General features: G+C 50.8%; 1 protein-coding gene across 4 annotated transcripts in view; it reads left to right on the forward strand.

The window, feature by feature from the left end:
* Positions 1-2487: 2487 nt before the first annotated feature.
* LOC106574338 (neural cell adhesion molecule 2) overlaps positions 2488-25951 on the forward strand; it is a 499358-nt gene continuing 475894 nt past the window's right edge. Inside the window, exon 1 of one of the 4 annotated variants that reach the window (XM_014150199.3) lies at positions 2488-2889. In XM_014150199.3, coding sequence (XP_014005674.1) covers positions 2847-2889 — 43 coding nt within the window. In that variant the 5' untranslated portion in view covers positions 2488-2846. The remainder of the gene's footprint in view (positions 2890-25951) is intronic. The other 3 variants (XM_014150197.3, XM_045697543.2, XM_014150200.3) reach the window with 3 other exon arrangements.

Here is a 25951-nt window from a genome sequence, read left to right on the forward strand (position 1 = left end):
ATATACAAAAGTATGTGGACACGCCTTCAAATGAGTGGATTTAGCTGTTTCAGCCACACCTGTTGCACATAGCCATGCAATCGCCATAGACAAACATTGGCAGTAGAATAGCTTTACTGAAGAGCTCAGTGACTTTCAATGTGGCACCGTCATAGGACGCCACCTTTCCCACAAGTCAATTTGTCAAATTTAGTGCCAACTGTAAAGTTTGGTGGAAGAGGAATAATGGTCTGGGACTGTTTTTCATGGTTCGGGCTAGGCCCCTTAGTTCGAGAGAAGGGACACCTTAACGCTACAGCATGCAATGACATTTTCGATGATTCTGTGCTTCCAACTTTGTGGCAGCAGTTTGGGGAAGGCCCTTTCCTGTTTCAGCATGACAATGCCCAAGTGCACAAAGTGAGGTCCATACAGAAATGGTTTGTCGAGATTGGTGTGGAAGAACTTGACTGGCCTGCAGAGAGCCCTGACCTCAACCCCATTGAACACCTTTGGGATGAATTGGACGCAGACTGCGAGCTAGGCCTAATCACCCAACATCAGTGCCGACCTCACTAATGCTCTTGTGGCTGAATGTGACTGCAGCAGTGTTCCAACATGTTCCAACATCTAGGAAAGCTGTCTAAGAAGTTTGGAGGCTGTTATAGCAGCAAAGGGGGGACCAACTGTATATTAATGCCCATGATTTTGGAATGAGATGTTGGCTGTATCATGCAGATTTTGTTTGGATAGTGTACCGCAAGTGAGTTACTAGGTGTGCGCCAAGAAACAAAAAGCAAAAAATAAAATAAAGAAGAAGCTTTTTTTCAAGCTGAATATGCATATCATTTGTACAAACATACAGCCAGCCATTCGCTGTTCTCGTTTGTGCGCGCGCGCGTGACAGAGAGAGAGATAGGATAGGGAGAAGTGACCTGCAGTCCGAACAGTGCTCTCCACCAGGGGCGGAAATCCCGGGGGGGACGGGGGGGACACGACCCCCCCCCATCCTGGGAAAAATATGATTTGTCCCCCCAATATATCACTGAAACATAACTATGCGTATTATTAATATTATTTAAATTACAATGAAAGCAATTGTGCTAATTATAGACCTTTAATAGCGCGTTTTTAAGTTTCAAAAGTGAGGTTCATCCAGTCAATCGCGCACACACACTAGCTGAATATGCAGAGCTAGCGCGCAAATATTAACTATTAAGCTAGCTAGTACCTATTCCATTTATGTGGCGTCGTCAAAGATGGAATCTTTGCTATCGTCAATTTATTCCAAGATCAGCATGCAGATGATGTAAGTTAGTGCTTCAAAGTCCCTGTGATAAGGTTAGCGATAAACTGAAGTCCAAACTGAACAGAACTACACTCTCTTCTACCATTGTCTTAAATATATTTAATGGTCTCGTTGCAAAAGCTAAATTGTCGCAAGGGAACTTTTATTTATTTATTTATTTTATTTAACCTTTATTTAACCTGGGTAGCAAAGATTATAGCAAACACCACTGAAACTGAATTGGTGCTCGCTAGCTTTGCAAATTCAGCTATTGTTGGAAGCCAGCCAATATGAAACAAACTATTAAAATTACAAAAGGTTGCAGCATATGTTGTGTAAATGGTGAACTCATACAGCTGTCAACTCTTGTCATTTTAATCCGTTTCACATTTGCTAGCTACCTTTTAGATCGAAGCCCAAATAGAATGATTGAAGATGATAGAAGCCCATCTCCTACTGTAAATAACCTACACACTGTGTGTGTGTGTGTGTGTGTAGCCAGCCAGCCAGCCAGGTAGAAAAATGGCAGAAAAATAAAAGACGAACATCAGAGTATTTTTCAATACACCAAAACGCATAGTAAGAACCCAAGTAACCTAATATCTCAAAGACTAGTTGATAAAATGTTCATAAGAAAGAAATGAAATTCTAATGGAAATGTTTCACAATGATGTCATTAGGCAGAGCAGGCAACAGATGGCACACAGACAGCAGAGTTGGGGACAGATATGCAGGGACAGACTGGCAGAGACAGGGAGTCTCAGGTAAGTTTGTTGAGTCTTTGTTTGGCAACATTATGAAAGGTTCTCAATTTTTTTGACTTGTAAAATAGGAACATAATTGGAAAATGCCATGGATACCCCCACTCTCAACTTAAACTGGTGACTGAACTAAGATTTGTTAAAGGCAATGGTATTGTTGTTGTGATTAGTTGTGTAGTTTTGGGTACCGGTAGTTAGGAGTACGGCAAACACCTTATTTCTTTGGTTCCTCAATATACATTTACCATATTACAATGTAGGCTATGTGTTACAGCACTACTTTTGGTGTCCCCCTCAGGAATTGCTCTTGAGAAAATGTCATGTAATTGTCCCCTCCAAAGTTGATATCAGATTTTCGCCCCTGCTCTCCACAACCCGTAAATAATGAAACAGTTCATGTCACACGGATTTCTTCGATAAGATGTGACACTGCAAGTTGCACAGTCCATCATCCATTAGTTTGACTCCCGAACCAATTATTGAACAATCATTTAAACTATAATTTTGATCAACCATAGTGAAACAATAATTGGAGTGATTTGGACCTTTAAACGAAAGTTACTTCCTTTTTCTCTCGAGGAGTATAGTGAGTGATGTATAAATGCAGACTGCTCAGTGGAGTCAGGCAACGAATGAGTAAAAAGTAAGTGCGAGCTGGGGAGCGAGCGAGCGCGCGCCAGAGAGGGAGCGAGAGAACGCCAGCGGACCTCAAGACCGAGGGCGAAAGGAGTGTCGCGGTTCCTGTTATAATAACAGCTACTAGAAACCTCCACTGACAGCGAACGCTGGAAGCGGTCCATCAGCCAAACCTGCTCAAAATGATTATCCAACTCCTATGGTTTCTTGTCTGCGGCAGTCAAGGTAGGGAGACATGTCTCTTGGCGTTGTGGACTTCGTGGATGGATAAGTTGCTGTATTCGACCGCCCTTGTCCATATATCCCTATCGGCGGGAACAATTATGTTAGGGAGATTTGGGAAAAGGAGACCGCAGCGAGCGAGCAAGAGAGTGAGGGGCGGATTGTTTGACCGCTGGTGTTTTGTAGTTTCAGCACGTCTTCCAAAGATTGGAATGCTTGCTTTTTGAAAAGGGGATTATCAAGACCCCGTTGACATCATTGAACTGTTCTGGTGTTGTTATTCAGCCATTGAATGTGACATCCATCGATTGGTAAAGAGTGGCTATATCTGGTCAAATTTGTTCTTCATCAGTAGGAGAGAAATAATTGTGGATAGATGCATGTGGCTGTGGAACGACAACAATATGCTGTGCTTTGTTTTTTTGTTTTTTTTCTCAAGGAGAACAACAAATCATAAACAACAGTGTTGTGATATGGGTGATTGCCTAGGGAAAACAGAAGGTGTCCGTGTCAAGCAGTTGGCACTGCGCTGATTATTTGGCTTTGTTTTGTTAACACACAGCGCATCATAACACAACAACCTCAGGGCCAGCTATTTAAATTCAAACTGTTTATTCTTTGTTTGATAAATAACTAAGCTTCTGTGGAACAATTCAAAGGCATCATTACCCTCAGGTGTTTAGCATTTCAATTTCATTGATTTATATCCTAAGCTTTCGAATGGGTGAACGAGACACGGCGCAGAATTTGCATTCTTCGGTGAAAGTGTACCGAATATTTTACAAGAAAGAACTGAGTAGGTATAAACGAACAGTAGCTAGTTTAGTTCTGTGTGAAAATGTAATCCCAGAATTGGGCAGGTGGACATATATGAATGGTGGGAAGGATTGCTCACCCCTGAGAGGGATTGCATGTCACTGGCGCCACTAGCGATTCTGGGGGGGCAACAATTTTGGACCCCCTTGTTGCCCCCCTAAATGTGGAGTATGAAATCATTTTTACATAACACATTTTTCTATCATTCCTTTTTTTTACATCCATTATTAGACAGTGGAACACTAATTTAACCCACACATTTTCTAGAGGGACGGCTTTAGGCAGAACACAAAAGTATCTTACCGCAAGTCATTTTTCCGACAATTGTTTACAGACAGATTATTTCACTTATAATTCACTGTATCACAATTCCTGTGGGTCAGAAGATTACATACACTAAGTTGACTGTGCCTCTAAACAGTTTGGAAAATTCCAGAAAATGATGTCATGTCAATTAGCTAATCAGAAGCTTCTAAAGCCATCATTTGAGTCAATTGGCATCATTTGAGTCAATTGGAGGTGTACCTGTGGATGTATTTCAAGGCCTACCTTCAAACTCAGTGCCTCTTTGCTTGACATCATAGGAAAATTGCGGGCAGTCAAGCACTAGAAAGGGAAAGGGGATTACTTGTTTGGCCGCATTCTTTTTTTTATAGGTGGAACGGCAGGTGGGGGTAGAGCGCTGCAAATTAATATTCAGTCAGAAGATGGGCGATTAGGCTAGTGGCCATTTTTAGGCTAGTGGCCATTTACCCACTATTTACCCGACTTCCAAAGGAATATGCAGGACGTGACCTATACTTTTTGCCATATTCAACATAAAAAAACAACCAACCATTCCACTACTGGAGAATCCCCAGCATTATTCAGGCTGAGATAACATTCCAGTTAGTCAATGGGTCTTGTTAGCATGCAAACTGCATCTGCTGAGTGCCTGCACCCAACTGTTGTAAAAATGGAAACTGATCACCACACAGCCCTGAATACCCTGCCAGTCATACAGGAAGGATACTGCCCTTGTCGCTGCAGCTTAACCAGAAAGACCAGGTAGCTGTGCAACCTGGTCAGGCCCCAGAACTACAACCACTACTGGCTACTTCACCCTGGCTACCTCACCCTGTTAGGACACACTCATGTCCTGTCACCTCACATACTTAGAGTCAACCTTGCAGACTTAGTTTCAGTGGGGAAAATTGGGGAAATGTTAGAGCTCTACATAAATGCTACTAGAGTGGCTGACTGTTGTATTACAGGTTGCTATCCTGTAACTTGGTGACGCTACTATGTGCTTGTGTTGTAAAAAACATGAACACACATTGTAAAGCTAATTGGCTTCAGCTATTCAAACACGAGGCATGGTAGAGCCTCTCATAGTTCTGGTTATGCCAAGAGTCGTATGAAACCCTTTTTAATACAGACAGAATAACACAATACAAAATAAACTAGGGGAATTTATATCCAGGCAACGATGTCTGAGAGTAATTATGTCGGCCATATTGGATTCGGAATAAGAATGATTTACACAAAAACAGTCTTTATGGGCATGAGTGGACGCAATTCTGGAAAAAAGCCTCGTATACAAAATGCATATTTACAGTTCAAGTCGGAAGTTGACATACACCTTAGCCAAATACATTTAAACTCAGTTTTTCACAATTCCTGACACTTAATCCTAGTAAAAATTCCCTGTTTTAGGTCAGTTAGGATCACCACTTTATTTTAAGAATGTGAAATGTCAGAACAATAGTGGAGTGATTTATTTCAGATTTTATTTCTTTCAACACATTCCCAGTGGGTCAGAAGTTTACATACACTCAATTACCATTTGGTTGCATTGCCTTTAAATTGTTTAACTTGGGCCAAATGTTTCGGGTAGCCTTCCACAAGCTTCCCACAATAAGTTGGGTGAATTTTGGCCCATTCCTCCTGACAGAGCTGGTGTAACTGAGTCAGGTTTGTAGGCCTCCTTGCTCGCACATGCTTTTTCAGTTCTGCCCACAAATTTTCTATGGGATTGAGGTCAGGGCTTTGTGATGGCCACTCCAATACCTTGACTTTGTTGTTCTTAAGCCATTTTGCCACAACTTTGGAAGTATGCTTGGAGTCATTGTCCATTTGGAAGACCCATTTGTGACCAAGCTTTAACTTCCTGACTGATGTCTTGAGATGTTGCTTCAATATATCCACATACAACATGATGCTGCCACCCCATTGCGTCACGTTTGGGATGGTGTTCTTCGGCTTGCAAGCTTCCCCCTTTTTCCTCCAAACATAACGATGGTCATTATGGCCAAGCAGTTCTATTTTTGTTTCATCAGACCAGAGGACATTTCTCCAAAAAGTACGATCTTGGTTGCAAACCGTTGTCTGGCTTTTTTATGGTGGTTTTGGAGCAGTGGCTTCTTCCTTGCTGAGCAGCCTTTCAGATTATGTTGATATAGGACTCGTTTTACTGTGGATACAGATACTTTTGTACCTGTTTCCTCCAGTATCTTCACAGGGTCATTTGCTAGGATTGATTTGCAGTTTTAGCACCAAAGTATGTTCATCTTTAGGAGACAGAACGCATTTCCTTCCTGAGCGGTATGACGGCTGCGTGGTCCCATGGTGTTTATACTTGCGTACTATTGTTTGTACCTTCAGGCGTTTGGAAATGGCTCCCAAGGATGAACCAGACTTGTGGAGGTCTACAATTTGTTTTCTTAGGTGTTGGCTGATTTTCTTTTGATTTTCCTATGATGTCAAGCAAAGAGGCACTGAGTTTGAAGGTAGGCCTTGAAATGCATCCACAGGTACACCTCCAATTGACTCAAATGATGCCAATTGACTCAAATGATGGGTTTAGAAGCTTCTGATTAGCTAATTGACATGACATAATTTTCTGGAATTTTCCAAACTGTTTAGAGGCACATTCAACTTAGTGTATGTAATCTTCTGACCCACAGGAATTGTGATACAGTGAATTATAAGTGAAATAATCTGTCTGTAAACAATTGTCGGAAAAATTACTTGTGTCATGCATAAAGTAGATGTCTTAACCGATTTGCCCAAACTATAGTTTGTTAACAAGAAATTTGTGGAGTGGTTGAAAAACGAGTTTTAATGACTCCAACCTAAGTGTATGTAAACTTCCGACTTCTTCAACTGTACATATGATTTGACCTCCATCAAATGGTATTATGGTAGCCATATTGGATTTTGGATGCCGTATTGGATTTGAGGCTAAATCTAGGGTGGCCCCAAAGATGATTTGTGGTGCCCCCCTGACTAAATTGCAGGAGTAGGGGCTAAAGAAACAAAATCCTTCAACTCTGAGCACACTTGTTTTCTTTTAGAGCTGATTTACAATAGCCGCAACATCAGAAGACATGTAAAAATTGTAAAGCTTAGTTGGACATAACATATTGTAAAAACACCAGGGAACCAGCTTCAAAGGTTCGAAATTATGTTTTAATGAATTATTATATCTGTTTGGGGCTTATTGCGGTCAATTTGCAGTCTACAAATGAATGGTAATTATGTTCCAGACCCGACCATCCCCTCAAGAAAGTATCGGCCCGCGGCTGAATCTAGTTGATGATCCCTGCTGTACAGACTTTATTATTTCAGTTGGTTTTCTTCTGACTCTGAACAATAGTTACGTTTGTCTGCTTTAAACATCAGTACAGTTGACAAATAAAACTCCCATTCCCTGGCACCTCTGACATTGACACAACCTTCTCACATTGGCTCAATGTCTCAACAGGGATCCATCCCCCTGTTCCCTCTAGCTATATCCAACCCAACTTACAATACACTTTCGGCTTTTACAACCTTTTCCAGAATTAATTTAGCTATTGGTTCGCAATGCCATTTTACTTTATTATTTTTTTTAGCCTGGGCAGTGTGTTCTCTCTGTTAGAGCAACATTAGCATTAGAAATCCCAGCGAGGCTTCCTCTCAGCAGGTCATCGGTTATTTATGTGTTTTGAGTTTTTCTGGTGCTCAGTGAAATTAATTATGTGCTCGCCCAAAGACCATCCAGTGAGATGTTAAGTGGCATAATTAAGATATTTCTCTGATCCACTGGGAGAAACGTCAGTGGCGGAGGATTTAAAAGATATATGCCCCTGTGCACTCTTTGCACAGTGGAGACATACATGCACAGGCACACATATACACACAGGCGTAATGCACGTGTGCACAAGCACGCACAGCACCGAGAGGAAAGCACACAGATACAGGAGCATGTGTGTACACTGAGTGTACAAACATTAGGGACACCATGACATACACTGACCAGGTGAATCCAGGTGAAAGCTATAATACATTAATGTCACTTGCTAAATCCTCTTCAATCAGTGTAGATGAAGGGGAGGATACAGGTTAATGAGGGATTTTTAAGCCTTGAGGCAATTGAGACAAGGATTTTGTATGTGTGCCATTCAGAGGGTGAATGGGCAAGACAAAAGGTTTAAGTGCCTCTGAACGAGGTATGGTAGTAGGTGCCAGGCGCACCAGTTTGTGTCAAGAACTGCAATGCTGCTTGGTTTTTAATGCTCAACAGTTTCTCGTGTGTGTCAGGAATGGTCTACCACCCAGAGGACATCCAGCCAACTTGACACAGCTGTGGGAAGCATTGGAGTCAACATGGGCCAGCATCCCTGTGGAACACTTTTGACACCTTGTAGGGTCCATGCCCAATGAATTAAGGCTGTTCTGAGGGCAAAAGGGGATGCAACTCAATATTAGGAAGGTGTTCCTAATGTTTTGTTCACTCAGTGTATATACAGACATACACACACACACACACACAGTATTTAAAAGACCCTCTCAGTCTCATCGTCAGAACCTCAAGCTGAAACATACACCTTTTCCAGTGCTTTCCTAGCAAAAATCACATCGTTGTAATTTCTGCACGAACCTATTAGGCTAACATTTTCCGGGAATAGTTGAGCACACACAGTCCTTTTACATTATGTAACACCACTCAGAAAGTCCCATTTAAAGACATGCAAAAGCTGTTCACATAAGGAATGGCCCATGTCTTCGCTCGGTGCACACAGGAATTGATTGCATTATTTGATTAATAGAGTGGGAAGGGGGGAACACATATACAGATGCACATATGAAAATGGAAGGGCCCCCGGAGGGGACTCTCATATGAAAAAAATCTATTTAAAGAACGACTGGAGTCGGCAGGGCCTCCGAAATCGTCCAAAGGCCAATAGCAATGTTATGTATGTTATTATTTATTTCACCCTTTCTTTGCTGCTTTTTGATTTTTCTTACAGGCCCTTTAGCAGTCAATCCCATAATGTTTTCGAATCGAGGGGTGGATTTTTTGCATAGATAAAAAAAGACTGCACACAGTTCATCTGCACTTTCTTGAGATACAGTATGTGTGGGTATACATGTGGAAGATCTATAAAGCATTGGTACTATAGTGCAGGTTGCACCTGTTGAGAATAAGTGGCAGTGTAGCATTACAGGGAGAACAAAGGTGCCAGAAAGATTTGAGAGTTTTTGTTGTTGTTGGATTCAACATTGATAATGGACAGTTTCAAACATTATACTTATGTTAATGCTTAGTAAATCTGTCTCTTTGATCCACATGCAATGCGACGACTGAGTCATTCTACTGGGGTTCAATACATTGCCACACAGATTTAACACATACAAAAGTATGTGGACACGCCTTAAAATTTGTGGATTTGGCTATTTCAACCACACCCGTTGCTGACAGGTGTATCAAATCAAGCACACAGCAATGTAATCGCTATAGACAAACATCGGCAGTAGAATGGCCCGTACTGAAGAGCTCAGTGACTTTCAACGTGGCACTGTCATAGGCACCTTTCGAAAAGTCAATTCAGAATACAATGACATCCTAGAGGATTCTGTGCTTCCAACTTTATGGTACCCGTTTGGGGAAGGCCCTTTCCTGTTTCAGCATGACAATGCCCCCATGCACAAAGCGAGGTCCATACAGAAATGGTTTGTCGAGATTGGTGTGGAAGAACTTGACCGGCCTCCACAGAGCCCTGACCTCAACCCCAACGAACACCTTTGGGATGAATTGGAACGCTGACTGCGAGCTAGGCCTAATCACCCGACATCAGTGCGGGCTCGACCTCACTAATGCGCTTGTGGCTGAATGGAAGCAAGCCCCTGCAGCAATGTTCCAACATCTAGTGGAAAGCCTTCCCAAAAGAGTGGAGACTGTTATAGCAGCGAAGGGGTGACCAAATCCATATTAATACCCATGATTTTGGAATAAGATGTTCGACGTGCAGGTGTCCACATACATTTGGTCATGCGGTGTGTGTTGGCTGTGTTTGTTTGAACATTGTATTGGGATGTTGTAGATTGCTTGCTTTTATGAGTTACAGGTGAAACTCTTTCTTCCTAGCTGAACCCTTGTTTATAGACATGTTATATACAGCAAACTGCATGCGAGTTCAGTAACAAGTAAACTGTGTGTGTGTGTGTGTGTGTGTGTGTGTGTGTGTGTGTGTGTGTGTGTGTGTGTGTGTGTGTGTGTGTGTGTGTGTGTGTGTGTGTGTGTGTGTGTGTGTGTGTAAAATAGGAACAGGAAAGCAGGGGTAAAAGAAAAGCAAGAGGGGGGCTAAGGGTGAGGGGGAGAGAAGATAGATATTAAGTCATTCAATTGAAGTGAATCCGATTGCGTCTAGTCAAATTGTATTCGGCAGAATTGAATCCCACTCTATGGAGAGGCTGTGCCAAAATTAATAAAAAGTAATTGAATCCTGCTGGGACAATTGAATTAGGACAGACTGACATGATTAGAAGAGGCAGCTGGATATTACATTCGGACGTGTTCCCGTGGCTTCTTCTGTTGTGTTCCCACATTAGAATGATCTGTGTCCTCAACAGGGGTTCTTGGGTCTGGCCTTGTCTTATAGTCAGGCAGTCTAATGGGCACCACAGAGCACAGAGGTAGCAGGGTTATACCCCGGGCTCCTTATTATAGACAGGAGAGGGGGGCAGGGATTAGTTCCCCCTGACAGGGGCACAGAGGAAGATGGGATGGACTAACTCACAGACTTGTACACACACACACTGGCCATCAATTTAAAGCCTTTAGGCCTACACCTCTCTTGTCCCTCTCTTGGGGTCCACTGTGTGGTAGGCCGGGGCATGGCACCGGCGGGCATGATTAAATGAAGCATTGAGGGCGGTGAGGATGGCAGTGCAGCTTCACAATGGGACTGTGTAGGGATGACCCAGTTAGATAGTATTAATAACTTTACAACTGTGATTGGAGGAGCCACACTGGACCATCGTCGGAGCAGAGGGGTCATGCCCATTGAAACTGATGGGGTATGTGCTCTCTATCCATTTTGGATAATAAAAATATACAAGCTAAAGTTTATTGTACACTTAAAAAATATATTGCAATTGGCTGAAATGTTTTTGGTGCATCCACTGGACACTGGCAATGGACACGCCTAAAACTCTGCAAAAAGGAACTTTCCCAGAGGTAGAAAGACAGGGAGTGTGGACACAGACACTGAGACAGAGACTGAGCGTAAAACAAGCGTCGTCGATTCACTTCAAATGCAGGTTTATCTTGACAAGAGAAAAGCATCACACTGAAGTTCTGCCAGGTTCTAAAAGGGATTGCTCCCAAACCAAACAGAACCGTATCGACAGCGGATTGGTAAAACCAATTGACAGATGGAAAGCCAAAAAGACTGACAACCTCAGACGCTGACAACCTGCCAGGGCAGATAGATAGAGATTATAGGCTATAGTACTGTAAGATAGTTGGGAAGTGTATATTGACTGGCAAAGAGAAACCATACCATCCCGCCTTTTAGAGCTGATGCCAGACCTTATCTAGTATATACAGTGAAAAAGTGTGACGTAAGCAAATGAAGCGCTTTGTTATTGGACGGTCAATCAGGGAGATGGAGGATGGGACTAATGCTAATGATGACAGTGTTGGGCTAGCAGCCACTAAAGAGCTGGTGCAAGATTCTGCATTGTTTCCCCCCCTTTACTCAGTGACCCAGGCAGCCTCACTACACACCCATCATAATGAAGAGGCAAGAGAAGGAGAGAAAGGAAGTGTCGTATTGCACGTGCATGATATAGCAAATTCGCATGCATGCAGATAGACAAGCAGACACACACATATGCAGGTATTGCACACATTCACAATTGTAGATAGACACACAAACACACACGTACATTTAAAACATTGATCTCTTTCTCCAGTTGTCTCTCGCACTCTCCCCTTCTCGAATTAAATTTGATTTATTGGCATGATAACTCAGTAACTTACACAGGGATAAAATATAATCATGCTGTACTACAAATAACAATTATTCTAATTAACTTTACAGTAATGAGCGGAATAACAAAACAGAAATAACTGCATACATTTATACCTATTGTTTTACCGGTCACTGTCCCTTAGTGTCACGTCCTGACCATAGAAAGCTGTTATTTTCTATGGTAGAGTAGGTCAGGGCGTGACAGTGTTTTTTTTCTCTCTCTAGTTTAGATTTTCTATGTTATGTTCTAGTTTTGTATTTCTATGTTGGGCTTTTTTTGGGATGATCTCAAATTAGAGGCAGCTGGTCATCGTTGTCTCTAATTGGAGATCATACTTAAGTAGTTGTTTTTCCCACCTGGGTTTGTGGGAGATTGTTTTTGAGTAAGTGTATGTTGTAACTCTTTGTCACGGTTTGTTGTTTTGTTCATTCAGTTTATTTGTATGTATTGCATAGTTTCACAGTTTAATAAAGAAAATGTGGAACGATACACACGCTGCGCTTTGGTCCGCTCCTTCATCCTACGACAACCATGACACTTAGCTTGTGGCGGGAAGCCACATGTTGGCCTGCCAACATAGCACAATGTCCCAATCATTAAGGGAATAATTTTTGTTAGGATTCATGTTCTTTGTATTGGTTGATAATCACTGGGTAGAATATTGTTTTCAACACTCTTGTTTTCAGGTTGATGTGAAAATGCTTTCTCTATGTCTTCCTGATGAGTAACTGTAGTGTCAAAGGAATATTTAGCCTTGGCTATGAGTATGGGGTTAATGTATGCACTCTTTCTGTCACTTTGCATATCTCTTTCCCTTTCTGTCTCTTCAGTCTCCCTTTCTCTTGCCTATCCCAGTCTAATCTCCTTCTCTCCTCTCTTTACCTCCCTCCCTCCCTTAGTGGGGGAACAGAACAAGGAGCTCCTGGCTTGTCTCCTGCTGGTTAATTATCCCAAACTGTGATTGATGGGCTCTCCAGCGAGTGCCGTGGGCCGCCCGCCGTTGACCTGCCCGGGAACACGGCCCCAGTCTGCCAATCACAGCTCAGCATTACTAATGGGGTGGAAACTTAGCCCACTTTGGCATGTCCCAACAGAGACATAGGCTGTCTACAGCTGGTTTGTGTTCATTATGGCATGCGGAATATGATTATTTAAAACGTTTTGCAATGGAAAGTGAGTGTTTCTCATTGCATAGGCCAAACACCTGGGTTGTGTTCATTAGGGCACGCAACAGACGTGCTCATTTAAAACATTTTGCTACAGAAATTGAAAGCTAGTGTTTCTCATTGGACAATTCCAGGTAGTCCATCCCTGTTTCAGTCCGTTTTCTTCTGCTTGGTGCCTAATGAACCCTACTCAGACCTGGTGCTATATAATAGGGGTATGGATAAATCCTCGTGTCTGTTTGATGGCTTCTCAGAAGTCCAGTACCTTCTGCCACTATGCAGGGGCTTTAAACAAAATCTCCCTGTACGTGTGAGCAAGGCTGTGCTCTTCTTGGTCCTGCTACTCTCGTCTCAGTTCTCGAGGTCTGCAGAGAAGAGATATCTCCATTCTCTCTATTTGACCGGTTTCTAAAGCAGAGTCTGTTTGTCTTCACAGAGGAAGTTAATGATGTTTGCTATTGCTGGGACTCATTACACATATTAATACTGTAGATAAGGATTTAGTTTGACTTTTATTTACATTTTGACTTTTTTTCCCACGATGCCTCTGGGATCATACCCACATCTTCCATGTGAATCTGGGGGCAACGTTCTCTTACTGTTTAGTGTTTACTCGACTTCTCTCGTTAATCTTCCCACAATCCAACCGGGCGGCCTCGCCAAGTGTGTTGGGCAGACAGTGGGTGTTATTTTTATATTTTTTAATTACATCTTATCTCTGACACGCATCTCATATTTTTCCTCCTCTCCTCCGTTATTCTCCAGAATAAATCTTCTCCCCCGCTCCCGTTGCGGGGGCACCACTGGGATCGCATCTGTCTTTCCGCCCACGATGCGTAACCTGGACGGTGATGCATGCACCTTTTCCATGGGAATACAATTCATTAATTCTCAGCCAGTATTTACTTAGCTGTGTGTGCACTAACCCTGTTTATGGACATGTTGCTACTCCAGATGGAATAACAGCTTCTCCCCAGGTGTCGGTGTCTCTCTCTCGCTCTCTTGCCAGCTACCACTCACACAGACAGACACACAGACACACTGTCTGTCTGTCTGTCTGTCTGTCTGTCTGTCTGTCTGTCTGTCTGTCTGTCTGTCTGTCTGTCTGTCTGTCTCTCTGTCTCTCTGTCTGTCTCTCTGTCTCTCTGTCTCTCTGTCTCTCTGTCTCTCTGTCTCTCTGTCTCTGTCTCTGTCTCTGTCTCTGTCTCTGTCTCTCAATTCAATTCGCTTTATTGGCATGACGTAACAATGTACGTATTGCCAAAGCTTATTTTGGATATTTACAATATAAAAATGAGAATAAAAATTGTCAACGGGACAACAGTAACAACAATAACCAAGTGTCAACATAACCATACATTCAACAATAACAATAGCCATACAGTAGAGTACATGTGCAGGTTTATTGGTCTGTCAGACATTGTCCCTCAACTTATGGCAGGCAGCAATGTAGTGCGCTGCCAACACACAGCTCTCTGCGTCCTCCCCCAACAGGACGGGTAGCCGCTCCCTCGCTGTCGCTCTCTCTGTCGCTCTCTCTGTCTCTGTCGCTCTCTCTGTCTCTGTCGCTCTCTCTGTCTCTGTCGCTCTCTCTGTCTCTGTCTCGCTCGCTCGCTCTCTCTGTCGCTCGCTCTGTCTCTGTCGCTCTCTCTGTCGCTCTCTCTGTCGCTCTCTCTGTCGCTCTCTCTGTCGCTCTCTCTGTCTCTGTCTCTGTCGCTGTCTGTGTCTCTGTCGCTGTCTCTGTCTCTGTCGCTGTCTCTGTCTCTGTCGCTCTCTCTGTCTCTGTCGCTCTCTCTCTCTGTCTCGCTCTCTCTCTCTCTCTGTCTCGCTCGCTCTCTCTCTCTGTCTCGCTCGCTCTCTCTCTCTGTCTCGCTCGCGCTCTCTCTCTGTCTCGCTCGCGCTCTCTCTCTGTCTCGCTCGCGCTCTCTCTCTGTCTCGCTCGCGCTCTCTCTGTCTCGCTCGCGCTCTCTCTGTCTCGCTCGCGCTCTCTCTGTCTCGCTCGCGCTCTCTCTGTCTCGCTCGCGCTCTCTCTGTCTCGCTCGCGCTCTCTCTGTCTCGCTCGCGCTCTCTCGGTCGCTCTCGCTCTCTCTCTCGCGCTCTCTCTCGCGCTCTCTCTCGCGCTCTCTCTCGCGCCCCTCGCGCTCTCTCTCGCGCTCGCTGTCGCGCTCTCTCTCGCGCTCTCTCTCGCGCTCGCTGTCGCGCTCGCTGTCGCGCTCTCTCTCGCGCTCGCTGTCGCGCTCTCTCTCGCGCTCGCTGTCGCGCTCGCTGTCGCGCTCGCTGTCGCGCTCTCTCTCGCGCTCGCTGTCGCGCTCTCTCTCGCGCTCTCTCTCGCGCTCTCTCTCGCGCTCGCTGTCGCGCTCTCTCGCGCTCTCTCTCGCGCTCGCTGTCGCGCTCTCTCTCGCGCTCGCTGTCGCGCTCTCTCGCGCTCACTCTCGCGCTCGCTGTCGCGCTCTCTCTCGCTCGCTGTCGCGCTCTCTCTCGCGCTCGCTGTCGCGCTCTCTCTCGCGCTCTCTCTCGCGCTCGCTGTCGCGCTCGCTGTCGCGCTCTCTCTCGCGCTCTCTCTCGCGCTCTCTCTCGCGCTCTCTCTCGCGCTCTCTCTCGCGCTCTCTCTCGCGCTCGCTGTCGCGCTCTCTCTTGCGCTCTCTCTCGCGCTCGCTGTCGCGCTCGCTGTCGCGCTCGCTGTCGCGCTCGCTGTCGCGCTCGCTGTCGCGCTCTCTCTGTCGCGCTCTCTCTGTCGCGCTCGCTCTCTCTGTCTCGCTCGCTCTCTCTGTCTCGCTCGCTCTCTCTGTCTCGCTCGCTCTCTCTGTCTCGCTCGCTCTCTCTCGCGCTCGCTCGCTGTCGCGCTCTCTCTCGCGCTCTCTCTCGCGCTCGCTGTCGCGCTCTCTCTCGCGCTCGCTGTCGCGCTCTCTCTCGCTCTCTCTGTCGCGCTCTCTCTCGCGCTCTCTCTGTCGCGCCCTCGCTGTCGCGCTCTCGCTGTCGCGCTCTCGCTGTCGCGCTCTCTCTGTCGCGCTCTCTCTGTCGCGCTCTCTCTGTCGCGCTCTCTCTGTCGCGCTCTCTCTGTCGCGCTCTCTGTCGCGCTCTCTGTCTCGCTCGCGCTCTCTGTCTCGCTCGCTCTCTCTGTCTCGCTCGCTCTCTCTGTCTCGCTCGCTCTCTCTGTCTCGCTCTGTCTCTGTCGCTCGCTCTGTCTCTGTCGCTCGCTCTGTCTCTGTCGCTCGCTCTGTCTCTGTCGCCCTCGTCTCGTCGCCCTCGTCTCGCTCGCTCTCTCTGCTCGCTCGCTCGCTCTCTCTGTCGCTCGCTCGCTCGCTCTCTCTGTCGCTCGCTCTCTCTGTCGCTCGCTCTCTCTGTCGCTCGCTCTCTCTGTCGCTCTCTGTCGCTCGCTCTCTCTGTCGCTCTCTGTCACTCTCTGTCTCTGTCGCTCTCTCTCTCTCTCTCTGTCGCTCTCTGTCTCTCTCTCCGTCGCTCTCTGTCACTCTCTGTCTGTCTCTCTCTCTGTCGCTCTCTGTCTCTGTCTCTGTCGCTCTCTCTGTCTCTGTCTCTCTCTCTGTCTCGCTCTCTCTCTCTGTCTCGCTCGCTCTCTCTGTCTCGCTCGCTCTCTCTGTCTCGCTCGCTCTCTCTGTCTCGCTCGCTCTCTCTGTCTCGCTCGCTCTCTCGCGCTCGCTGTCGCGCTCGCTGTCGCGCTCGCTGTCGCGCTCTCTCTCTCTCTGTCGCTCTCTGTCTCTCTCCGTCTCTGTCTCTGTCGCTCTCTGTCTCTGTCGCTCTCTCTGTCTCTGTCGCTCTCTCTGTCTCTGTCGCTCTCTCTGTCTGTCGCTCTCTCTGTCTCGCTCTCTCTCTCTATCGCTCTCTGTCTCTCTCTCCGTCTCTGTCTCTGTCGCTCTCTCTGTCTCTGTCGCTCTCTCTGTCTCTGTCGCTCTCTCTGTCTCTGTCGCTCTCTCTGTCTCTGTCTCTGTCGCTGTCTCTGTCGCTGTCTCTGTCGCTCTCTCTGTCTCGCTCGCTCGCTCTCTCTGTCTCGCTCGCTCTCTCTGTCTCGCTCTCTGTCGCTGTCTCTGTCGCTCTCTCTGTCTCTGTCGCTCTCTCTGTCTCTGTCGCTCTCTCTGTCTCTGTCGCTCTCTCTGTCTCTGTCGCTCTCTCTGTCTCTGTCGCTCTCTCTGTCGCTCGCTCTCTCTGTCGCTCGCTCTCTCTGTCGCTCGCTCTCTCTGTCGCTCTCTCTGTCTCTGTCGCTCTCTCTGTCGCTCTCTCTGTCGCTCTCTGTCTCTGTCGCTCTCTGTCACTCTCTGTCTCTGTCGCTCTCTCTCTCTCTCTCTCTGTCGCTCTCTGTCTCTCTCTCTGTCGCTCTCTGTCTCTCTCTCTGTCGCTCTCTCTCTCTCTCTCTCTGTCGCTCTCCGTCTCTGTCTCTGTCGCTCTCTCTGTCTCTGTCGCTCTCTCTGTCTCGCTCGCTCTCTCTGGCTCGCTCGCTCTCTCTGTCTCGCTCGCTCGCTCTCTCTGTCTCGCTCGCTCGCTCGCTCTCTCTGTCTCGCTCGCTCGCTCTCTCTGTCTCGCTCGCTCTCTCTGTCTCGCTCGCGCTCGCTCTCTCTCGCTCTCTCTCTCTCGCTCTCTCTCTCGCGCTCGCTCTCTCGCTCGCTCTCTCTGTCTCGCTCGCTCTCTCTGTCTCGCTCGCTCTCTCGCTCGCTCTCTCTGTCTCGCTCGCTCTCTCTGTCTCGCTCGCTCTCTCTGTCTCGCTCGCTCTCTCTGTCTCGCTCGCGCTCTCGCTCTCTCTCTCTCTCTCGCGCTCGCTGTCGCGCTCTCTCTCGCGCTCACTGTCGCGCTCTCTCTCGCGCTCACTGTCGCGCTCACTGTCGCGCTCACTGTCGCGCTCTCGTCTCGCGCTCTCTCTCGCGCTCTCTCTCGCGCTCTCTCTCGCGCTCTCTCTCGCGCCGCTCTCTCTCGCGCTCTCTCTCGCGCTCTCTCTCGCGCTCTCTCTCTCGCGCTCTCTCTCTCGCGCTCTCTCTCTCGCGCTCTCTCTCTCGCGCTCTCTCTCGCGCTCTCTCTCTCGCGCTCTCTCTGTCTCCGTCGCTCTCTCTGTCTCCGTCGCTCTCTCTGTCTCCGTCGCTCTCTCTGTCTCGCTCGCTCTCTGTCTCGCTCGCTCTCTCTGTCTCGCTCGCTCTCTCTGTCTCGCTCGCTCTCTCTGTCTCGGTCGCTCTCTGTCGCTCTCTCTGTCTCGCTCGCTCTCTCTGTCGCTCGCTCTCTCTGTCGCTCGCTCTCTCTGTCGCTCGCTCTCTCTGTCGCTCTCTCTGTCGCTCTCTCTGTCTCTGTCGCTCTCTCTGTCGCTCTCTCTCTCTCTCTGTCTCTCTCTCTGTCGCTCTCTGTCTCTCTCTCTGTCGCTCTCTGTCTCTGTCGCTCTCTCTGTCTCTGTCGCTCTCTCTGTCTCTGTCGCTCTCTCTGTCTCTGTCGCTCTCTCTGTTTCTTTCGCTCTCTCTGTCTCGCTCGCTCTCTCTGTCTCGCTCGCTCTCTCTGTCTCGCTCGCTCTCTCTGTCTCGCTCGCTCTCTCGCGCTCGCTGTCGCGCTCTCTCTCGCTGTCGCGCTCGCTGTCGCGCTCTCTCTCGCTCGCTGTCGCGCTCTCTCTCGCGCTCGCTGTGGCGCTCTCTCTCGCTCTCTCTCTCGCTCTCTCTCTCTCGCTCTCTCTCTCGTGCTCTCTCTCTCGTGCTCTCTCTCTCGCGCTCTCTCTCGCGCTCTCTCTCGCGCTCTCTCTCGCGCTCGCTGTCGCGCTCTCTCTCGCGCTCGCTGTCGCGCTCGCTGTCGCGCTCGCTGTCGCGCTCGCTGTCGCGCTCTCTCTCGCGCTCGCTCTCGCGCTCGCTGTCGCGCTCTCTCTCGCGCTCTCTCTCGCGCTCTCTCTCGCGCTCGCTCTCGCGCTCGCTCTCGCGCTCTCTCTCGCATTCTCTCTCGCATTCTCTGTCTCTGTCTCGCTCTCTGTCTCGCTCGCTCGCTCGCTCTGTCGCTCGCTCTCTCTGTCGCTCGCTCTCTCGTCGCTCGCTCGCTCTCTCTGTCGCTCGCTCGCTCTCTCTGTCGCTCGCTCGCTCTCTCTGTCGCTCGCTCTCTCTGTCGCTCGCTCTCTCTGTCACTCGCTCTCTCTGTCGCTCGCTCTCTCTGTCGCTCTCTGTCTCTGTCGCTCTCTCTGTCGCTCTCTCTGTCTCGCTCGCTCTCTCTGTCTCGCTCGCTCTCTCTGTCTCGCTCGCTCTCTCGCGCTCGCTCTCGCGCTCGCTCTCGCGCTCTCTCTCGCGCTCTCTCTCGCGCTCTCTGTCGCTCGCGCTCTCTGTCGCTCTCTCTGTCGCTCTCTCTGTCGCTCTCTCTGTCGCTGTCGCTCTCTCTGTCTCTGTCGCTCTCTCTGTCTCTGTGGCTCTCTCTGTCTCTGTGGCTCTCTCTGTCTCTGTGGCTCTCTCTGTCTCTGTGGCTCTCTCTGTCTCGCTCGCTCTCTCTGTCTCGCTCGCTCTCTCTGTCTCGCTCGCTCTCTCTGTCTCGCTCTCGCTCTCGCTCGCTCTCTCTGTCTCGCTCGCTCTCTCTGTCTCGCTCGCTCTCTCTGTCTCGCTCGCTCTCTCTGTCTCGCTCGCTCTCTCTGTCTCGCTCGCTCTCTCTGTCTCGCTCGCTCTCGTTCTGTCTCGCTCGCGCTCGCTCTCTCTCGCTCGCTCTCGCTCTGTCTCGCTCGCGCTCGCTCTCTCTCTCTGTCTCGCTCGCTCTCTCTGTCTCGCTCGCTCTCTCTGTCTCGCTCGCTCTCTCTGTCTCGCTCGCTCTCTCTGTCTCGCTCGCTCTCTCTGTTTCGCTCGCTCTCTCTCTCGCTGTCGCGCTCTCTCTCGCGCTCGCTGTGGCGCTCGCTGTGGCGCTCTCTCTCGCGCTCTCTCTCGCGCTCTCTCTCGCGCTCTCTCTCGCGCTCTCTCTCTCGCGCTCTCTCTCTCGCGCTCTCTCTCTCGCGCTCTCTCTCTCGCGCTCGCTGTCGTGCTCGCTGTCGCGCTCGCTGTCGCGCTCTCTCTCGCGCTCGCTCTCGCGCTCTCTCTCGCATTCTCTGTCTCTGTCTCGCTCTCTGTCTCGCTCGCTCGCTCGCTCTCTCTGTCGCTCGCTCTCTCTGTCTCTGTCGCTCTCTGTCTCTGTCGCTCTCTCTGTCGCTGTCGCTGTCGCTCTCTCTGTCTCTGTCGCTCTCTCTGTCTCTGTGGCTCTCTCTGTCTCTGTGGCTCTCTCTGTCTCTGTGGCTCTCTCTGTCTCTGTGGCTCTCTCTGTCTCTGTGGCTCTCTCTGTCTCTGTGGCTCTCTCTGTCTCTGTGGCTCTCTCTGTCTCTGTGGCTCTCTCTGTCGCTGTCTCTGTCTCTGTCTGTCTCGCTCTCTGTCGCTCTCTATGTCTCTGTCGCTCTCTATGTCTCTGTCGCGCTCTATGTCTCTGTCGCGCTCTATGTCTCTGTCGCGCTCTATGTCTCTGTCGCGCTCTATGTCTCTGTCGCGCTCTCTGTCTCTGTCGCGCTCTCTGTCTCTGTCGCGCTCTCTGTCTCTGTCGCGCTCTCTGTCTCTGTCGCGCTCTCTGTCGCGCTCTCTGTCGCGCTCTCTGTCGCGCTCTCTGTCGCGCTCGCTGTCGCGCTCTCTGTCGCGCTCGCTGTCGCGCTCTCTCTCGCGCTCGCTGTCGCGCTCTCTCTCGCGCTCTCTCTCGCGCTCGCTCTCGCGCTCGCTCTCGCGCTCTCTCTCGCATTCTCTCTCGCATTCTCTGTCTCTGTCTCGCTCTCTGTCTCGCTCGCTCGCTCGCTCTCTCTGTCGCTCGCTCTCTCTGTCGCTCGCTCTCTCTGTCGCTCGCTCGCTCTCTCTGTCGCTCGCTCGCTCTCTCTGTCGCTCGCTCTCTCTGTCGCTCGCTCTCTCTGTCGCTCTCTCTGTCACTCGCTCTCTCTGTCGCTCGCTCTCTCTGTCGCTCTCTGTCTCTGTCGCTCTCTCTGTCGCTCTCTCTGTCTCGCTCGCTCTCTCTGTCTCGCTCGCTCTCTCTGTCTCGCTCGCTCTCTCGCGCTCGCTGTCGCGCTCTCTCTCGCGCTCGCTCTCGCGCTCTCTGTCGCTCGCGCTCTCTGTCGCTCGCGCTCTCTGTCGCTCGCTCTCTCTGTCGCTCTCTCTGTCGCTCTCTCTGTCGCTCTCTCTGTCGCTCTCTCTGTCGCTGTCGCTCTCTCTGTCTCTGTCGCTCTCTCTGTCTCTGTGGCTCTCTCTGTCTCTGTGGCTCTCTCTGTCTCTGTGGCTCTCTCTGTCTCTGTGGCTCTCTCTGTCTCGCTCGCTCTCTCTGTCTCGCTCGCTCTCTCTGTCTCGCTCTCGCTCTCGCTCGCTCTCTCTGTCTCGCTCGCTCTCTCTGTCTCGCTCGCTCTCTCTGTCTCGCTCGCTCTCTCTGTCTCGCTCGCTCTCTCTGTCTCGCTCGCTCTCTCTGTCTCGCTCGCTCTCGTTCTGTCTCGCTCGCGCTCGCTCTCTCTCGCTCGCTCTCGCTCTGTCTCGCTCGCGCTCGCTCTCTCTCTCTGTCTCGCTCGCTCTCTCTGTCTCGCTCGCTCTCTCTGTCTCGCTCGCTCTCTCTGTCTCGCTCGCTCTCTCTGTCTCGCTCGCTCTCTCTGTTTCGCTCGCTCTCTCTCTCGCTGTCGCGCTCTCTCTCGCGCTCGCTGTGGCGCTCGCTGTGGCGCTCTCTCTCGCGCTCTCTCTCGCGCTCTCTCTCGCGCTCTCTCTCGCGCTCTCTCTCTCGCGCTCGCTGTCGTGCTCGCTGTCGCGCTCGCTGTCGCGCTCTCTCTCGCGCTCGCTCTCGCGCTCTCTCTCGCATTCTCTGTCTCTGTCTCGCTCTCTGTCTCGCTCGCTCGCTCGCTCTCTCTGTCGCTCGCTCTCTCTGTCTCTGTCGCTCTCTGTCTCTGTCACTCTCTGTCTCTGTCGCTCTCTCTGTCGCTCTCTCTGTCGCTGTCGCTCTCTCTGTCTCTGTGGCTCTCTCTGTCTCTGTGGCTCTCTCTGTCTCTGTGGCTCTCTCTGTCTCTGTGGCTCTCTCTGTCTCTGTGGCTCTCTCTGTCTCTGTGGCTCTCTCTGTCTCTGTGGCTCTCTCTGTCGCTGTCTCTGTCTCGCTCTCTGTCTCTGTCTGTCTCGCTCTCTGTCGCTCTCTATGTCTCTGTCGCTCTCTATGTCTCTGTCGCGCTCTATGTCTCTGTCGCGCTCTATGTCTCTGTCGCGCTCTCTGTCTCTGTCGCGCTCTCTGTCTCTGTCGCGCTCTCTGTCGCGCTCTCTGTCGCGCTCTCTGTCGCGCTCTCTGTCGCGCTCTCTGTCGCGCTCTCTGTCGCGCTCTCTGTCGCGCTCTCTGTCGCGCTCTCTGTCGCGCTCTCTGTCGCGCTCTCTGTCGCGCTCTCTGTCGCGCTCTCTGTCGCGCTCTCTGTCTCTGTCGCGCTCTCTGTCGCGCTCTCTGTCGCGCTCTCTGTCTCTGTCGCGCTCTCTGTCTCTGTCGCGCTCTCTGTCTCTGTCGCTGTCTCTGTCTCGCTCTCTCTGTCTCTGTCGCTGTCTCGCTCTCGCTCTCGCTCTCTCTGTCTCTGTCGCTGTCTCGCTCTCGCTCTCTCTGTCTCTGTCGCTGTCTCGCTCTCGCTCTCTCTGTCTCTGTCGCTGTCTCGCTCTCGCTCTCTCTGTCTCTGTCGCTGTCGCTGTCTCGCTCTCGCTCTCTCGCTCTCGCTCTCTCTGTCTCGCTCTCTCTGTCTCGCTCTCTCTGTCTCGCTCTCTCTGTCTCGCTCTCTCTGTCTCGCTCTCTCGCTCTCTCGCTCTCTCGCTCTCTCGCTCTCTCGCTCTCTCGCTCTCTCTGTCTCGCTCTCTCTGTCTCGCTCTCTCTGTCTCGCTCTCTCGCTCTCTCTGTCTGTCTCGCCCTCTCTGTCTGTCTCGCTCTCTCTGTCTGTCTCGCTCTCTCTGTCTGTCTCGCTCTCTCTGTCTGTCTCGCTCGCTCTCTCGCTCTCTCGCTGTCTCGCTCTCTCGCTCTCTCTGTCTCGCTCTCTCTGTCTCGCTCGCTCTCTCTGTCTGTCTGTCTCGCTCGCTCTCTCTGTCTGTCTGTCTCGCTCGCTCTCTCTGTCTGTCTGTCTCGCTCGCTCTCTCTGTCTGTCTGTCTGTCTGTCTCGCTCGCTCGCTCGCTCTGTCTGTCTGTCTGTCTCGCTCGCTCGCTCTGTCTGTCTGTCTGTCTGTCTGTCTGTCTGTCTGTCTGTCTGTCTGTCTGTCTGTCTGTCTCGCTCGCTCTCTCTGTCTGTCTGTCTGTCTGTCTGTCTGTCTGTCTGTCTGTCTGTCTGTCTGTCTCGCTCGCTCGCTCGCTCGCTCGCTCTCTCTGTCTGTCTGTCTGTCTCGCTCTCTCTCTCTGTCCTGTCTGTCTGTCTGTCTGTCTGTCTCGCTCGCTCTCTCTGTCTCGCTCGCTCGCTCTGTCTGTCTGTCTGTCTGTCTGTCTGTCTGTCTGTCTGTCTGTCTGTCTGTCTGTCTGTCTGTCTGGCTCGCTCGCTCTGTCTGTCTCGCTCTGTCTGTCTGTCTGGCTCGCTCTGTCTGTCTGTCTGTCTGTCTGTGTCTGTCTGGCTCGCTCGCTCGCTCGCTCTGTCTGTCTGTCTGTCTGTCTGTCTCGCTCTCTCTGTCTCGCTCTCTCTGTCTCGCTCGCTCTCTCTGTCTCGCTCGCTCGCTCTCTCTGTCTCGCTCGCTCGCTCTCTCTGTCTCTCTCGCTCTCGCTCGCTGTCTCGCTCGCGCTCGCTGTCTCGCTCTCTCTGTCTCGCTCTCTCTGTCTCGCTCTCTCTGTCTCGCTCTCTCTGTCTGGCTCGCTCGCTCGCTCTCTCTGTCTCGCTCTCTCTGGTTGGCTCGCTCGCTCGCTCTCTCTGTCTCGCTCTCTCTGGTTGGCTCGCTCGCTCGCTCTCTCTGTCTGTCTCGCTCTCTCTGTCTCGCTCTCTCTGTCTCGCTCTCTCTGTCTCGCTCTCTCTGTCTCGCTCTCTCTGTCTCGCTCTCTCTGTCTCGCTCTCTCTGGCTCGCTCTCTCTGGCTCGCTCGCTCGCTCTCTCTGTCTCGCTCGCTCTCTCTGTCTCGCTCGCTCTCTCTCTCTGTCTCGCTCGCTCGCTCTCTCTGTCTCGCTCGCTCGCTCTCTCTGTCTCGCTCGCTCGCTCTCTCTGTCTCGCTCGCTCGCTCTCTCTGTCTCGCTCGCTCTCTCTGTCTCGCTCGCGCTCGCTGTCTCGCTCTCTCTGTCTCGCTCTCTCTGTCTCGCTCTATCTGTCTGTCTCGCTCGCTCTCTCTGTCGCTCTCTCTCTCTCTGTCGCTCTCTCTCTCTCTGTCGCTCTCTCTCTCTCTGTCGCTCTCTCTCTCTCTGTCGCTCTCTCTCTCTCTGTCGCTCTCTCTCTCTCTGTCGCTCTCTCTCTCTCTGTCGCTCTCTCTCTCTCTGTCGCTCTCTCTCTCTCTGTCGCTCTCTCTCTCTCTGTCGCTCTCTCTCTCTCTGTCGCTCTCTCTCTCTGTCGCTCTCTCTCTGTCGCTCTCTCTGTCGCTCTCTCTCTCTCTCTCGCTCTCTCTGTCGCTCTCTCTCGCTCTCTCTGTCTCGCTCTCTCTCGCTCTCTCTGTCTCGCTCTCTCTCTCTCTCTCTGTCGCTCTCTCTCTCTCTCTCTGTCGCTCTCTCGGTCTCGCTCTCTCTCTCTGTCTCGCTCGCTCTCGCTCGCTCTCTCTCTCTGTCTCGCTCTCTCTGTCTCGCTCGCTCTCTCTGTCGCTCTCTCGGTCTCGCTCTCTCTCTCTGTCGCTCTCTCGGTCTCGCTCTCTCTCTCTGTCGCTCTCTCGGTCTCGCTCTCTCTCTCTGTCTCGCTCGCTCTCGCTCTCTCTCTCTGTCTCGCTCACTCTCGCTCTCTCTCTCTGTCTCGCTCGCTCTCGCTCTCTCTCTCTGTCTCGCTCGCTCTCGCTCTCTCTCTCTGTCTCGCTCGCTCTCGCTCTCTCTCTCTGTCTCGCTCGCTCTCGCTCTCTCTCTCTGTCTCGCTCGCTCTCGCTCGCTCTCTCTGGCTCGCTCGCTCTCTCTGTCTCGCTCGCTCTCTCTGTCTCGCTCTCTCTGTCTGTCTGTCTCGCTCGCTCTGTCTGTCTGTCTGTCTCGCTCGCTCTCTCTGTCTCTGTCGCTCTCTCTCTCTGTCGCTCTCTCTCGCGCTCGCTGTCTCGCTCTCTCTCGCGCTCGCTGTCTCGCTCTCTCTCGCGCTCGCTGTCTCGCTCTCTCTCGCGCTCGCTGTCTCGCTCTCGCTCTCTCTGTCTCGCTCTCTGTCGCTCTCTCTGTCTCGCTCTCTGTCGCTCTCTCTGTCGCTCTCTGTCGCTCTCTCTGTCTCTCTCTGTCGCTCTCTCTGTCTCGCTCGCTCTCTCTGTCTCGCTCGTGCTCGCTGTCTCGCTGTCTCGCTCGCGCTCGCTGTCTCGCTCTCTCTCGCGCTCGCTGTCTCGCTCTCTCTCGCGCTCGCTGTCTCGCTCTCTCTCGCGCTCGCTGTCTCGCTCTCTCTCGCGCTCGCTGTCTCGCTCGCTGTCTCTGTCTGTCTCGCTCGCTGTCTCTGTCTGTTTCGCTCGCTGTCTCTGTCTGTCTCGCTCGCTGTCTCTGTCTGTCTCGCTCGCTGTCTCTGTCTGTCTCGCTCGCTGTCTCTGTCTGTCTCGCTCTCTGTTTGTCTCGCTCTCTGTCTGTGTCTCTCGCTCTCTCTCTGTCTCACTCTCTGTCTCGCGCTCTCGCTCTCTCTCTGTCTCACTCTCTGTCTCGCGCTCTCGCTCTCTCTCTGTCTCTCTCGCTCTCGCTCTCTCTCTGTCTCACTCTCTGTCTCGTGCTCTCGCTCTCTCTGTCTCACTCTCTGTC

The sequence above is a fragment of the Salmo salar genome, chromosome 16, assembly GCF_965601325.2.
Source record: "Salmo salar chromosome 16, fSalSal1, whole genome shotgun sequence".
Classification (NCBI taxonomy): Eukaryota; Metazoa; Chordata; class Actinopteri; order Salmoniformes; family Salmonidae; genus Salmo; species Salmo salar.